The 16,609-nt window shown below is 40.9% G+C and overlaps 1 protein-coding gene across 3 annotated transcripts in view; it reads right to left on the bottom strand.

The window, feature by feature from the left end:
- Positions 1–16,609, bottom strand: part of LRRC8B (leucine rich repeat containing 8 VRAC subunit B) — a 56,293-nt gene that overhangs the window by 6,324 nt on the left and 33,360 nt on the right. For 2 of the 3 annotated variants that reach the window (XM_024119866.3, XM_055084482.1), the window contains one exon: positions 4,489–7,825. The exons of the other annotated variant lie outside the window; for it this stretch is intronic. In XM_024119866.3, the coding sequence (XP_023975634.1) occupies positions 7,553–7,825 (273 nt within the window). In that variant the 3' untranslated portion in view covers positions 4,489–7,552. Of the gene's footprint in view, positions 1–4,488; positions 7,826–16,609 lie in introns of those variants that run through there. 3 annotated transcript variants of the gene reach the window in all.

Consider the following 16,609-nt stretch of genomic DNA (forward strand, 5'->3'; position numbering starts at 1 on the left):
GGACGCGCAGGCTCAGCGGCCATGGCTCACGGGCCCAGTCGCTCCGCGGCACGTGGGATCCTTCCGGACCGGGTCACGAACCCGTGTCCCCTGCATCGGCAGGCGGACTCGCAACCACTGCGCCACCAGGGAAGCCCTAACGTGGGTTTTCACATGCCATTCATTAGGTTACCAGCCTAAGGAATGCAAATTGGTCCTTCCATTCAGCACACTGAATAAGTCTGTTATTTGGAATTTGAAAATTGTGACAGGAAACCACCTTGAAGGAAGGGAGAATCTTGATAACTTAAAGACATTTATTTTTTCAAATACATTCTGACTTTATTCAGCATGTTATATGCAATGGTCCAAACCGATTATTCCTCTTCTGATAAAGTTACCACAACCTGAGGTAACTGAGAAACCATCCTTTCCCTACTATAATCCCATTTGCCTCATGTTCCTAAGGTTGCAAGCATGCCTCGCCAGCTGACAATCCCATTGCCCTGGCCATTGTGATTTGAAAGACATTTTTTATTTTTTTTAAAGATTTTTTTTGGATGTGGACCACTTTTTAAAAGTCTTTATTGAATTTGTTACCGTATTGCTTCTGTTTTATGTTTTGGTTTTTTGGTTGCGAGGCGTGTGGGATCTTAGCTCCCCGACCAGGGATCGAACCCGTACCCCCTGCATTGGAAGCACCCCCTGCACTGGAAGGCGAAGTCTTAACCACTGGACTGCCAGGGCAGTCCCCTTGAAAGACATCTATTTTGATGAGTACAAACTAAAACATCTCCCTTGATATGATGGGCATTTAATACTCTCAAAGTTGGGATTTAGTAAAGGGTGATTTGTGTAAGCTTGGAATATGTGGTTAGGACAATGCTAAACAGCCCAGTCAGACAGAGAGAGACTGGAGGCTGTAGGGCCTGAGATCTGGGAAGGGCCAAAAGAGTAGGATGCTCTGAGGGGGAAACAGAGAGGGGAGACCCAGCAGCTGAGAAGCCTGCTCATGAGGCCGGGAAAAGAGACTGTCTACTGGGAGTGTTTGACAGAAATGCTATGAGGACCCCTACCTCCACCTGTCTCTCTGTTCAATCATCTTTAAGCTCTACCTTACTCTTGTGAGAGTTTTGCTTTTGGAGAAGGAAAGAGACAGCTGACATAAAGGTTCATGATTTTTACTAATAGAAAACCAGTTTCCCCCATCTCTACCAAGTACATAGTGAATGAATATTCAAAGCATGTTTAAAGGGGTGACAAATTGTTACCTGCCCAGGGCACCTGCATGTCTGGTCTGGTCCTGGTGCCGGGCACTGCATGGGGTTTTCTAAGTGCATCTCATTTGAGATGGAGTCACTGAGATTCAGTGAGGGCCACTGAATTCTCAAGATCTTACCTTGGTGGCGGCGAGGGGGGTGGGGCTGCATTTTATAAAGGCAGGGCAAGGAGAAACTGAATAAAAGGGGAGGAAATGGGAACCAGGCGAACTTCTATTTGATTTCTTCTCATCTCAGCGACAGAGGGAGGCAGAGAGTAAAAAACGATGTGCCTGAGCCCTAAATGAATAAACAACAGGCCTGTGTAAAAAGGCACACACAATTTAAGGTATTTGTTATAAGACATAATTTGAAAACTTCTCAGCAGCACACAGGCAGTTCTATAGAATCATTGGTATTTAGGAGGCAAGACTTAGAACTCTTGTCTAGAGCCTGATGAGACAACACAGGGTGAAGAGAGACTTGTATTTTCCAAGTCGAAAAATGACTGCATTTTTCGCATGTTGAAAAATGACTCTTTTCTGATCCTTCGTTGGCATATTAGATACATATTCCTCTATAAATATGGGGCTGAGTTCAAGGTCTGGCTTTGTGCTTTTGGATAAACTGCTTTCCTCTGGACCTCGGAGATGAGAGGGACACAGAAAACAAGCTAGGAACCTGGATTTCAGAGAATCCACTCATGTCAGAAACCCAGACATGAGCTGCAACTCCAGAGCATCAAACGGTGGCCTCAACAGCACCGACACAGCCTCTGTCTGCACAGCCAGGCCCCCTTCACAGCATGTTTGAAAAGTGATTTTGGAAAGTGGAGGCGAGTGCTGAACAGCGTGGAGCCACCCCCGTCCCCATGCTCATGGGGACAGGTGACTGCCCCGTGGCCTGTTAGCACAGGACCCAGCGCCCAAAGCACCTTGCAGTGACGCCTTAGGTCAGGCACTGGCTTCGTTCCCTCAACATATTCCCATTCCTGAGGCATTTAGGGTGAGGGAAAGCCTTGCCTGAGGTATGCATTTCCTGGGAAAAATAGGACCATCTGGTTTCATCATCTGGTTCGGTCTATAACGAGTTCTGTCCTCCAGCAGAGAAAAGTTCTTACTATCTGCTTTCTAATGTGTTCCTAAAACTGTGTATGTATCTGGTTGAGAGAGAGAGTCTTCTTTGCAAAAGTTCAAACTATTATGTGCCTAGTTTACTTGATAATTCGAGTGTTTTCTCCCTTTACTAAACCTTCACAACATTCCTTGTCTTGTAGTTTTTTACTTTTTATTTACCTGGTCCACTATTCAATGCTAGTGCGAAACTAACGGTAGATGGAGAAACAGGAGCCAAGAAGAGAGGGAGAGAGATGGGTTGGTTTGTGAACATCAGTCCCCAAGGATGAACACTATTCGACAGATGGACTTATTAGGAGTGACAGATTCCACACCCTCAACACTCCCCCACAGTGTATTCTAAAACTGTTGAATTGATCCTGTTTCAACAGATGATCAATTCAACAGTTTTCAGGGACTTGATAATTTGTGGCCACTGTAGCACACTTTGAAAACTCATACTACTGTTAGGAGATTCATATGTAAATCTAAAATCCATCATTTGGTGAACAATATAACAGTACAACTGCACAGGAAACCCTGGGAAGAGGAGGGAATCACTTTTGGGACGTGGGCACTGATACATGTATACAGGTAAAATTAGTCAACTTCTTCCAACACTGAATCTGTTTTTATTTGCCATTTATTATAAAAATTGAATCTTTATTTTACACAAAAGTTATTTTAAAAACAGTAAAGTTGACCCAAACCTACTGAATCTCAAGCAGAGGGATTTACCACCAAAATGCAGATTTACATGGTAAACCTGAGGGCCACAACCATTCAACTCAGAACAATCTCACATTTCTACTAATCCATTATCAGAAGCGAAAACCAATTATGTACATGTTTCAGAATATGTGACAAAGACAAAAAAAAACAAATGCTAGCCTTCACTGTGAAGCTAACCAAAGAAAATGTCTCTACTCAGGATTGACCCATTATTTTGCTGAGAGTGAAACATTTGAAGAGTTTTTAAAATATTTAAGCATAAATATTTAGGTTTATATACAACACATATATACACAAACACATCCATTCTAATCCTATGCCCCTTTGTATTTTTTAAATTGCACCATCTCTGTCAGAGATAATATATAACATGCAGGAGGCATTCCTAATTGTTTTTCTCAGCAGTAGTGTACTATACAAGTCAAATGCAAAATTTAAATTAATTTCAACCAGAAGCCAGCTCAGCTCAGTACTTTGGCTCCTATGTTCTATGTTAATGCTTTAGGGTTGATGAAATTGTTCATATAAAAAAAAAAAAGTCAAAGAGAATGTAGTCCATTACCAAAGGTACTTAGTAGATAGTTCCCAGTGGATGTAGAAGTGATGGACCAGAAACAGGAAGAAACCAATTAAATAGGACTGCAGCTTTTTCACCGCTTCAGCTTTCATATCCAGCTGAAGATAAGAAATAATTATATCCAGGGCATTTTGCAACAGTTACTAGTTTAGGCCATTTCATGTGTATAATGTCTTCATAATTCAAACCAGGATGCAAAATAACTCCTCCCCTCTCCCACCAGCCTTCCTCTTGTTTCCAGAAAGACATAAACACAGACTCTGATGCAATATACAGTTCCTGAAAACAAAGTGGATTTACAGTTATATTCTCATGCTGTTGGTACAGATGAGGGATCACTGGATCAGCTCTAAACATTGCAGGGATGGGTCAAGTAGAACTATTCAATTAGGCATAATTATAGGCTCTGGCTTCCCCTCAAATAAATACATGCTCAAGTATTATCGCAAGCTCTCTAGCACAAATATATTTTGCTACTACATAAACTTAAGGAGATGGGTGAGTGGAGAGGGAAAACAAAATACCTTATGTGGATGGGACAATGCTAAGAGAAAGTGACGATGGAAAGAGCAATTTGATTGAAAATACAAGGAAATAAAGCTATAAATCCAAGGAATAATTGTTTGATTATTTTAATGGTTTCTGAACCCATCAATATTATGCAATACTTTAATTCAACATACAAAATTTGAATCATGAGACACCTGAAGAACAGAAACAAATATTTCCACTATCAAACAATAATGTTATGCAGATAACTCACTGCAGCTCACCACAGCACACACATTGGAGCTATGCCACAACAATGAGACCTTGAGGATCTCTATTTACTCTCTTTAACACAAACATTTGCTGAAGTGACAGTGAAACATGGTGATATCAGAGGAAAAATGAAGACTGAGGATGAAGAATGAAAACACCGTATCTATGTGCCACACAGATATACCCTGATGTATGTTAGTGAAGGAACACTACACCTTACAAGGAATGCTCAAAACCACTTAGGTCATTGACCAAGTTTGAGCATTTAGTATTCTTTTAACATTACAACTAAGAGAATAGAATACTCCATGATTACAAGTAAGGAATAAAAAAGAATTAATATCCTAGCATTAACCTACAACCTCTTACAACTTTGGAAAAATATTAAACATATCCAAAACTAATAAATTACATTTTGTATACATGGGGAGTGTGTGTGTGTCTATGTGTGTGTGCGAGCTCATCATTGTGTATCTGTGTGTGTGTATGTAAATAAAATGAACCAATGCTAGCATAAGCCTTCAACTTTGTTCTGAATAACATCCACATTTATTTTTTGGAAAATGCACTACACATTCTTGGAAATCAAGTATCAACTAAAGTCTTAAAATTATAATTGAATAAACTTCATTTTCTTCATTTAAAATCCTCTTCCAAATTGAAGATCTGCTCCAACATTGCAGTAAAGGTGGCATCAAACACCACAGTTTTGTGTGTTAAGTGGTGGTCTCAGAGTTCATGGCATCAGTGCTACATCATTTCAAAAGTTACCTAAACACTGGAGTGAAGGATTGAAATAAAAAAGTAAACCTAAAAACTGTGGCATCAAGAACAACAGTTTGCATTAGTAACCAAACCCTACTGTTTGGAAAGAAGCTTACAAAACTCATTACTGATCCTGATAGTAACTTGCTTCCAGAAATTTAGAAGGGTGATAAGGAAGGTTTGGCTAGTGACTTCTGCAGGTGAACAGAACTGGTGACTAGCCGGGAAGAGTTATAGTTTGTCAGGGGAATAGTAGCAAATCTGAAATTTGTTTTAAAAACTCTTCCTTATAGAAGGGGGTAAGATTTTTCATATACATTATGGCTAATTATATGGCCCAAAACATTTAAACATATTTCCATGTATCGTATTCATGTTCCAAACATAAGATAATCCTATCCAACACTGGAATCGGTACACATGACAATTCTATTGTGCAACAGAGATGTGAAACATTAAAATGACAAAGAACTCAACATTAAAAAGATTGAAAATAACATAAAACCCTAGATATAGTCAGAATCTGTTTTCTGAAATCCTACAAGAAAGTTTCATCAGTTATGCCTGGCTCCCTGAGAACTTGAATGTTCTGACTAAAGGCAAGTTTTGGTAAGAATTGCATTTTTACACTGTTCTTTCTCATTCAGAATAAACAATAATGTTTTAGGCAGCTTTTGGTATTTTACATTTTTTATAGCTATTACTCAAATTTCATTTGATGTGAACAATTCTTTTCTCTGAATGTTAGTCCAGGGGTGTGTGGCAGGTGAGGGAAGCTACATTTTGCCATAACTTAGACTCATTTTCATCTTTCTGGAAGGGACAAAGCAAGAAAAAACATACCATACAACACAATTCCATGTTTACAGTACTGTTTACCCATAGTGTTTTCCAGTTTTGTCTAGGTGCAGTTAATAGATTACTTCATAGTTACATCCAAAATGAGACGGCATCACGATGCCTAGACCCATTAGAGAAAAACACATTGAAAATGTACATTTCCCCAAAATGAGTCAGTCGATTTTATTCATTTTACAATATGCATGATAATAAAAAGCCAAACACAAAGCTCTTTATAAAAAAGAGCAAAATGTATTCCAGAAAAGTTAGACAAAGGCATGAGATGAATTTCAGTTAACCAGATCTATTTCTTTGTGAGCTTTGAGAACTCATTTTAAGCGCTGAATTTTAAGCTGAGTGTTTTACATTATAATCCTATCTAGAGATCATGCAGATGGAGAAGAAAGTATTTTGCTTAACTCTTACTTAATTTCTACAGAATGCTTTAAAATCAGTTTTAAAGATCCAAATCTGCACCTCTCCCCTCCATCACAGTTTTTGAAGTAATTAAGAATTGTACCCGTACAATAGCACAGCACTAGGGAAGAGAGAGGTAGATGATGTGGCCATCCTCTTACAAGGAAACCCCCCAAATATTTTAGGGCATGAAACACAAGGCTTTTGTTATGCAAAAGTAATTAGTTGCAGAGTACAAAAACATTTTGGAACAGAATGTGCACAAATATGAGAATCATAAGCAGCCAAAACCAAGTATATTAATAGTAAATTCTTAAAGAAAAGGATGTGTTCTCTGTACCTTACAAAAATTATTCTCAGATTTTGAATCCAAGATTATACAATAAAATATATTTGTATGTTTTACATTTAATATAAAAATCATTAGCAAAAAAAAAGGCTTTGATGATATACAAGAAAAAATTTGAGTATACATTAATTTTTAGGATGCCCCGAGGGTGACATGTCCTAAGTACTCTGCTCCTGTTCTATGCAAAGGTCAAAGGCAGGCACTTTCTCAGGGTTCATCATTGTTGTTAAGAGAAAATCAGACGGAGGAAGACTCAAAACAAGCTGGGACAGGAAGTAAAAATTAAGCCAGAAGGAATTCTGCCTAGCACAATGTACCCTGGGCCTAAAAATATTTAAGACCATAAATCAAAGACAGTGCTCAGTGTACATCAAGGGAATTTATGTTGATGAGTTTATGGTCTAGGTGATAAACATCAAAACAGGAAGTCAGTTAAAACAAGTATGCAAATAAGTAATACCTAATCTTCAAAAGATACAAACTACAATGTAGAGATTCAATAATTTCATGTCCCCATTCCACCCTCCAAGTGTACTTCCTATATTTCCATAAGTTAAAGATCAATTATTCACAAAACTTTAGTTCAGTGTTAATACTTTTTACCTGTTTAATTTAGGGATAGACACTGAGTTGCTTTAATAAGACATTTGGTTATAGTTAGTCATAATTATCCATTGTTCATCTTTATAACTTAGGAAAATTGAGTTCTCAGATAAAGCCCTGGAGTGTACTTTTAAAAATTATTTTCCTCTTTAGGTCAACATTTATCTAAGCATGTCTGCAAACGTTCTGTTACAGGGGGAGGAAGAGTACTGAGCAAATTCTCCTCGACAATCAGACAGCTCCGTTTGAGGGACTGACATCCTTCCAGTTCAGGAGGAAGTATTTCCAGGTAATTACCAATGAGCTCCAGATGAGTAAGGTTCGACAGCTCACCCACGTGAGGGGACAAGCTCATCAGGCTATTTTTCCCCAAAAGTAAACACTGCAGCTTTTTGCACTGAAACAGCCCATCTGGTAGCATCTCAATCTGGAAAGGGAAAAAAAAGAAGCCAGTAAAACTGGTTTTTGATGGCCTACCATAATACATCTAATTATTTATACCCCTACCTTTTCCCAAAAACATTTCTAGACATTTTACAGAGGTACATAATGATGATACACTTGAAGTAGATGGGAAAGATAAAGGAAAACTACGGACATCCTGACATGGAGTCAGGATTGAGGCTATCATGAATTTCTATAAACCCCTGCTGTATATGGGTGGGCAACAGATTTGTCTCTGAACATTCTAACAAGCAACTCTCAATTCTCAAAGGAAACCTAATCGGTTACATACTCATTGTCCCTGAGATAAAAAACAAACCAGTGACTGAGGAGAAGCCTAATTATTCTTGAGTCCTAGTCAGAAATCAGGGATCTCAAGAGTCATCATAATGAGTTTACTGTGTGGGATAATGAGCTATCCCTCAAAAACATCCCGAGAACAGACACAAGGCTATTTTTTAGGGTTTCACAGTAGAGACTGAAAACTTTATTCTGTTAAATTAGGTCAATTCCTACAACTGCTTAATTGAACTGCTCCCCTATTTGGTGGGAAGGTTGCATTTGAGTTTCTAAGGGAGCCACAGTGTGTATATGAAATAGAGTTTATTGGGGAAGGACACCCAAAGAAGGGCTGAACATATTCAATGTCCTCAGCTCTCATCCTGCCACTGAGGGGCAAGTGCGCTCCAGGAAGAGCTGGATTGCATGCACCCCACCCTGTAACGTTCCCCATATTTATACAGGCCTGGACCAGGCATCTTTGCAACTATGAAACAATGTAGGCTCCTTTGTTCCGGAAGTGGCTTTGTTAGAACAGGGATGAAAGGGGCGCTCCAGGTTTCAATCTGCTCCTTTGATGGGCTAGCGTAGCCCCACTGAGCCAGCTCTCTGCTGGAACTTCCGGGGCCTTCCAGAACTGTCTCTTCAAAAGGATAAACATTCCCTATACAGCATAAAAAATTGGTCAAATTGCATTCAAAAATGCTCATTATGTTGGAAATTGCCTTCTCCTCCATCACCCACATATACACTCTCAGTACTGGCTATCCTTGAAAATAAATCTAATGATCACTGTTGCCAAGTCAGCCATGCATTATAGCTCATCATTCTACACCAAAATACTAGGTACAAGCAAAGGAAAATATCTACCCTTTTATTTCATTCCTTCTTAAGAATGCAGATGCAAAACCATAGATATGTCAATTTCAGTATAGAGATATGACAGAGAGATGAGAGACAGAAGAAATGTAACCTCCTTCTGATTAGAGATTATCTGCAGCTCAAAAGTAGTGTCAGTGACGTACAAGCAGAGGGAATGATCAGTCCTGTGCAATGTGCTCACGGTTGAGAGTGCCTGCTGGTGCAAAAGGAGTGACTGAGGCAAAGAGGCTGGGAAGAGGAAAGACTTGGCTCACCTGCATTCAGTGAATGCCTGCTGGGAGCCTCGTTTTGTGCCAGGTTCCCAGCTAGGTGTTGGGGATAAAGTACTGAGCAAGACAGATGGGTCTTTAAGATCCATGCAGGGTCTCTCAACCTTGGCACTGCTGACATCTGGGGTGGGATAATTCTTTTTGTGGGGCTGTCCTGTGCACTGTGGAATGTTTAGCAGCATCCCTGGCCTCTACCTACTAGATGCCAGTGCTACTCCCCTCCCTTGTTGTGACGACTAAAAATGTCTCTAGACTAATGTCTTCTGCAGGATAAAACTGGCCCCATTTGAGAAGCACTGGTCTAACGGGGGAGAGAAATATGAAACAATTATAGAAATCATTAGTCTACAACGGCTGCTAGGAAGAAGAGTGCCTTAACCAGGGCTGCATCAAGGAATCCCAATCTCCCTTCCTCATTCAGCTTCCAGGCCCCAGCAGGTGCCTTGCTTGATTGCACTGATTTCCTATTGAGTGAAGACCCTAAAGCCGCTGTCCTCATTCTCCTTCTGTCTGGCTGTCAACACTACCGTGTCTCACCCATCTTCTTTCATCTCTCTGAATTTGTGATTTTAGCTTCTTCTCAGCCCCCAGAGCACAGGCGAGGGATTTCACCAGGCCATGAGAGCGAGTCTCTGGGGTTGGCCCCTCAGTTGTGTCGTAAAAGTGAGTTAAGGACTGTGGTTAGCGGCACACTTCCTGAGCGGTATCCGTCTCAGGGGCTTTCTCCCAGCATCATCACGCAGCTCAGGCACAGGGCCTTAACTCGTACTGGAATTCAATTTTGCTAAAGGAGGCTGGGGAGCTGTGTTAGAGATTCAAGACTTTCTTTCAAGTCAGCAGTTTTATCTTGAAAAATCGACTTACAAATTTTGCCTGAGCCAATAAATTTAAAAAACATGTTTAGATAGCATTTATTTATACTGAATTCATTTAGCATGCTCTTTCTTAAACCATATAATACATGAGCCAGAAAGGAAAAAATTTCCCCAGTGGACCACTGATTTCTTCTCAAAAATCAAAAGAAATGTTTACAGACTATCAGATGATAAACTGTATAAACAGAATGGTTTTATAGAATAAACTGTATTACATAGATTTAATAAACTATGAAATAAACTGAAAAAAAACCTCACTATGGTTACATTATCACTCTATATCCTAGAATTTTCTGGCAACCAAATACTTTCAACAAAATGTACTGAAGCCCCCAGAACATCCAAGGAAGGATGGTTCTCATCCTATATTCATGACTGACATTGATAATTAAATATTCCACTGTTTCTCAGAGGCTGGGACCTCATTTCAGAATTCTTTTCAGTGTCAGATTTCCTATTTTTCTGGTCATTGACACATACCATCTTGGAACATGTCAACCTGAATCTATAAAATCCAATCATTTCAAGAAGCAAAGCTGAATATTTCCATATCTAAGTGGTAATATCAAAACCAACAAGGAGCATTGCCACATAAATGATCTGCAGAAGGAATTTCTACATTATTCACCTTCTGGCTAAAGTCTTTGAGTTGCATTAAATGCAGAAATGGAGAAACTGGAAGACCTAGGTGTAAATTGGAGTGGTTTTTAAGATTTGAGGGAGGTTATTAAATCCTCCCCCTTTCCTGTGCTTCTCCGTCACATTCAACACCATCATAATCCAATTACACTTTGGCACTGGATAGAGGTGGATGCTGCCTCTTCCTCTCCCATCACCTACACACACCACTGCTTCCTGTGGAACATCATTTGGACTGATGCATCTGAGCTGTGGGAGAAAGAGCACTAGAGCAGGAGCTGGAACATGGGTTCCATCCCAGATCCATCACTGGGAAACTCTGGACCTCAGGCAAATTGCTCTGAGCCTCAGTTTCAGTATCAGTAAAGTGAAGGCAGTGGACTAGAACAGAGATTGGCAAAGTTTTTCTCTAAAGGAGCAGAACAATAAATATTTTAGGCTTTGCAGGGCAAGTGGCAAAACTGAAAATATTATGTAGGTACTTACAATAACGAGAGAAAAAATTTCATACATTTAAGTGATGTAATTAAAAATACAATAACACAATTGAGTACAATTTCTTTGTAATACAGGCCCACTAAGGAGAACAATGCAACTTCTTCATGGACACTGAAATTTGAATTTCATATAATTTTCATATGTGATGAAATATTATTATTATTCTTTTGATTTTTTTTCTCCAACCACTTAAAAATTTAAAAACCATTCTTAGGTCAGGCTGTGGGAGGATCTGGCTCCCAGGCTATAGTTTGCTGACCTCAGGACCAATGACCCATAGTGTTCCTTTCAGATACAAGAGTCTCTTAATCTATATTCCTACTTCTAAATCATAACGATTAAACCTTTCCACAGGGTTTTGTTTCTTGATTGTCCTCTCCCAACCCTTGTGTATGCTACAACCAGAGCCTCCTTTGAAGGTACTGATTCAGGCTAACTAGCACTTTTAGGCTCAAGCCTCACCTCAGCTACTATCCAATGACTCAAACTTGAACTAGACTGGTAGAATTCAAGGCACTCTCCACTCTGACCCACCTTCTAAAGGCTCTCGTCTCTTATTACATCTGCCGATGCCTGTTGCAATCCTCTGGGCATGACCTCTATCCTTTCACATTTCCCCAGTCAACGTTCTCACGAACACTCTTCTCAAGAATTACCATGGAAAAGAACGCCTTGCTCAACTATGTGTGGCAAACATTGCACACCACATCTCCCTCTTGGAGAAGCACAATGCATGTTCATATGTTAAAGTCTCTGAGGAATCCTGCAGCAAAAATATGCTAAAATATGTTTAATGTTTTTTTGTGATAAAACTTACTACTATTCAGTGGAGTAAACTCTGGAGTGCCCTCTCAGTGAATGTCTGCCATTTGGGGGGCTGCCCCACATCTTCTATGTCCTGAGAATTCCCTACCTTATCTTGGTGGGACTCTTGGTGGGCAGCAGAGCCCACTTCCAACTACAGGAACTGAAAACACAAGATCCTTGTGTTCCCAGATAACTTACAGCTCGAGTGTGAGCATTCTTAAGCTCTATCAGGTGCTCAGATGTGGGCCTTGTGTCATCACAAAGCAGCAGAAACCATGAAGAACCGATTCTGTGGGAGGGCAAGTGCCACAGTAGCAGCAGCATCATTTTCAGGGTAGCATTGGTGCCCAGTGCTGGTATGGTCAGTGTCAAGGTATCTTCTTCATTTTACTTTTGTACTATGATTTTGGCTGCATTTCTTTTGCTGTCTAACTTTGTGCTTGATTGTTTTCCAAGCTTCATTCTTCAGCCTTTTCAGTGATAATATGAGATACATGACAGCCTTTCAATACATGTCTTTTCTGCTTAACCCCAGAATTAGTATTTGTTGCCTCCATCTATAAACCTGACACACTGCCCAAGTCTTTAAAAAAGAAGAGTCTTATATATACACTACCAAATGTAAAATAGATAGCTAGTTGGAAGCAGCTGCATAGCACAGAGATCAGCTCCATGCTTTGTGTCCACCTAGAGGGGTGGGATAGGGAGGGTGGGAGGGAGACGCAAGAGGGAGGAGATATGGGGATATATGTATATGTATAGCTGATTCACTTTGTTATAAATCAGAAACTAACACACCATTGTAAAGCAATTATACTCCAATAAAGATGTTTAAAAAAAAAAAGTCTTTAAAAACTGTTCTTTCAGGAATCTTTACCAACCTCCGTTCCAAATGGAGGAATCAACTCACGTTTCTGAGTATATGCACGTCTAAGTATTTATGCAGCAGGTTTGATGTTTTATTTTCTAATTTTTATAAATATTTTGGTCTACTTCATAGACTCATGAGAACCTTAAGGTTTCAAGAAGGAAACTTGAAATTAGTTAAATCCCTATATGAAACATGAATCCTTAATTCCCTTTAACAATATTCCTACCAAGTGGTTGACAATTTATATCTGGACAGTTTTATTAATAAGAAAATCACTTCTCCCTTCTCAAATGTTCATTCAGTCTTTGGACAGCTTTCTGGGGAAAGATGAGAAATCTTCTCCTGCTTGTCTGAGTTCTAACACTTACAGCTACTCCCAATAAGCTTTCTTTCCTATGTAATGTCTTCCAAATATTTGAAGACCAATATTGTAGACTATTCTTTCTCCCTTCCCTCCCCAATACTTCCTATAATTAGGATACACTATACCATCAGAGAGGAACTTTTCATCTCTCTGGTCACTGTCTTCTGAGTTCCAGTTTCCCCACATCCTTAGCAGGTAAGTCTCTTCATAGTTCTGGTGAAAGTGTTCCTCACCCATTCAAAGGTGTCACAGTCATCATTATGGCCCAGAGGATGCTCCACAACTGCTGGCTATCACACTGCTGAGACAACACAGCCAACGACGCCATTGTACTTTGGCCATAAACCATCTTCAGCATAAGACTTTTCATATGCTACCAAGTACCCTTCAAGACAAAATATGTCTGATACTAACACCTAGTCTCCCTTTTAGCCACAATCAAGAAGTCAGTAAACTTGGTGTCAAAGGTACCAATGATCTTGAAGTTAACATTGAACTACAGAAAGCCGTTAACCTGCTTATACAGTTAGATAATTCACGGCCCACTGACAATTTAATCAGCCACGACTTTCAGAAATGTATGGAGTGGTCAGGAGGAGCTTCAAGATGGCGGAAGAGTAAGATGCAGAGATCACCTTCCTCCCCACAAATACATCAGAAATACATCTACATGTGGAACATCCCCTACAGAACACCTACTGAACGCTGGAAGAAGACCTCAGACCTCCCAAAAGGCAAGAAACTCCCCACATACCTGGGTAGGGCAAAAGAAAAAAGGAAAAACAATGACAAAAGAATAGGGACAGGACCCGTACCAGTGGGAGGGAGCCGTGAAGGATGAAATGTTTCCACACACTAGGACGCCCCTTTGTGGGTGGAGACAGGAGGTGTCGGAGGGGGGGAAGCTTCGGAGCCATGGAGGAGAGCGCAGCAACGCGGGTGCAGAGGGCAAAGCGGAGAGATCCCCGCACAGAGGGTCGGTGCCGACCAGAACTCACCAGCCCGAGAGGCTTGTCTGCTCACCCGCCGGGGTGGGCGGGGGCTGGGAGCTGAGGCTCGGGCTTCGGAGGTCTGATCCCAAGGAGAGGACTGGGGTTGGCGGCGTGAACACAGCCTGAAGGGGGCTAGTGCGCCACAGCTAGCCGAGAGGGAGTCCGGGGAAAAGCCTGGAGCTGCCGAAGAGACAAGAGACGTTTTCTTCCCTCTTTTGTTTCCTGGTGCGCGAGGAGAGGGGATTAAGCGCACCGCTTAAAGGAGCTCCAGAGATGGGTGCGAGCCATGGCTATCAGCACAGACCCCAGAGACGGGCATGAAACGCTAAAGCTGCTGCTGCCGCCACCAAGAAGCCTGTGTGCAAGCACAGGTCACTATCCACACCTCCCCTCCCGGGAGGCTGTGCAGCCTGCCACGGCCAGGGTCCTGTGATCCAGGGACAACTTCCCGGGGAGAACACACGGTGCTCCTCAGGCTGGTGCAACGTCACATTGGCCTCTGCCGCCGCAGGCTCGCCCTGCATCCGTACCCTCCCTCCCCCCGGCCTGAGTGAGGCAGAGCCCACGAATCAGCTGCTCCTTTAACCCCGTCCTGTCTGAGCGAAGAACAGACGACCTCAGGTGACCTACACGCAGAGGCAGGGCCAAATCCAAAGCTGAACTCCAGGAGCTGTGCGAACAAAGAAGAGAAAGGGAAATCTCTCCCAGAAGCCTCAGGAGCAGCGGATTAAATCTCCACAATCAACTTCATGTACCCTGCATCTGTGGAATACCTGATTAGACAACGAATCATTGCAAATTGAGGAGGTGGACTTTGGTAGCAATATATATATATATTTTTTGCTTTTTCTCTTTTTGTGTGTATGTATATGCTTCTGTGTGTGATTTTGTCTGTATAGCTTTGCTTTGCTTTCACCATTTGTCCTAGGGTTCTGTCTGTCCGTTTTTTTTTTGTTTTTTTTTTAAGTATAGTTTTTAGCTCTTGTTATCCTTGGTGGATTTGTTTTTTGGTTTGGTTGCTCTCTTCTTTTTTTTTTTTTCTTTGATTACTTAAAAAAAATTTTATTTATAATTATTTTTTATTTTAATAACTTTATTTTATTTTATCTTCTTTCTTTCTTTCCTTCTTTTTTTTTCTCCTTTTTATTCTGAGCTGTGTGGATGACATGCTCTTGGTGGTCCAGCCAGGCATCAGGGCCGTCCCTCTGACGTGGGAGAGCCAAGTTCAGGACACTGGTCCACAAGAGACCTCCCAGCTCCACGTAATATCAAACGGGGAAAATCTCCCAGAGATCTCCATCTCAGTGCCAAGACCCAGCTCCACTCAATGACCAGGAAGTTCCAGTGCTGGACACCTTATGCCAAACAACTAGCAAGACAGGAACACAACCCCACCCATTAGCAGAGAGGCTGCCTAAAATCATAATAAGGCCACAGACACCCCAAAACACACCACTGGACGTGGACCTGCCCACCAAAAAGACAAGATCCAGCCTTATCCACTAGAAACACAGGCACTAGTCCCCTCCACCAGGAAGCCTATGCAACCCACTGAACAAACCTTATTCACTGGGGGCAGACACCAAAAACAACTACGAACCTACAGCCTGAGAAAAGGAGTCCCTAAACACAGTAAGTTAAGCAAAATGAGAAGACAGAGAAACACACAGCAGATAAAGGAGCAAAAAAACCCACCAGACCTAACAAATGAAGAGGAACTAGACAGTCTACCTGAAAAAGAATGCAGAATAATGATAGTAAAGATGATCCAAAATCTTGGAAATAGAATGGAGAAAATACAAGAAATGTTTAACAAGGACCTAGAAGAACTAAAGAGCCAACAAACAATGATGAACAACACAATAAATAAAGTTAAAAATTCTCTAGAAGGGATCAATAGCAGAATAACTGAGGCAGAAAAACAGGTAAGTGACCTGGAAGATAAAATAGTGGAAATAACTACTGCAGAGCAGAATAAAGAAAGAAGAATGAAAAGAATTGAGGACAATCTCAGGGACCTCTGGGACAACATTAAACGCACCAACATTCGAATTATAGGGGTCCCAGAAGAAGAGAAAAAGAAAGGGACTGAGAAAATATTTGAAGAGATTATAGTTGAAAACTTCCCTAATATGTGAAAGGAAATAGTTAATCAAGTCCAGGAAGCACAGGCAGTCCCACCCAGGATAAATCCAATGAGACACATGCTACGACACATACTAATAAAACTATCAAAAACTAAATACAAAGAAAAAATATTAAAAGCAGCAAGGGAAAAACAACAAATAACA

The sequence above is a fragment of the Physeter macrocephalus genome, chromosome 4, assembly GCF_002837175.3.
Source record: "Physeter macrocephalus isolate SW-GA chromosome 4, ASM283717v5, whole genome shotgun sequence".
Lineage (NCBI taxonomy): Eukaryota > Metazoa > Chordata > Mammalia > Artiodactyla > Physeteridae > Physeter > Physeter macrocephalus.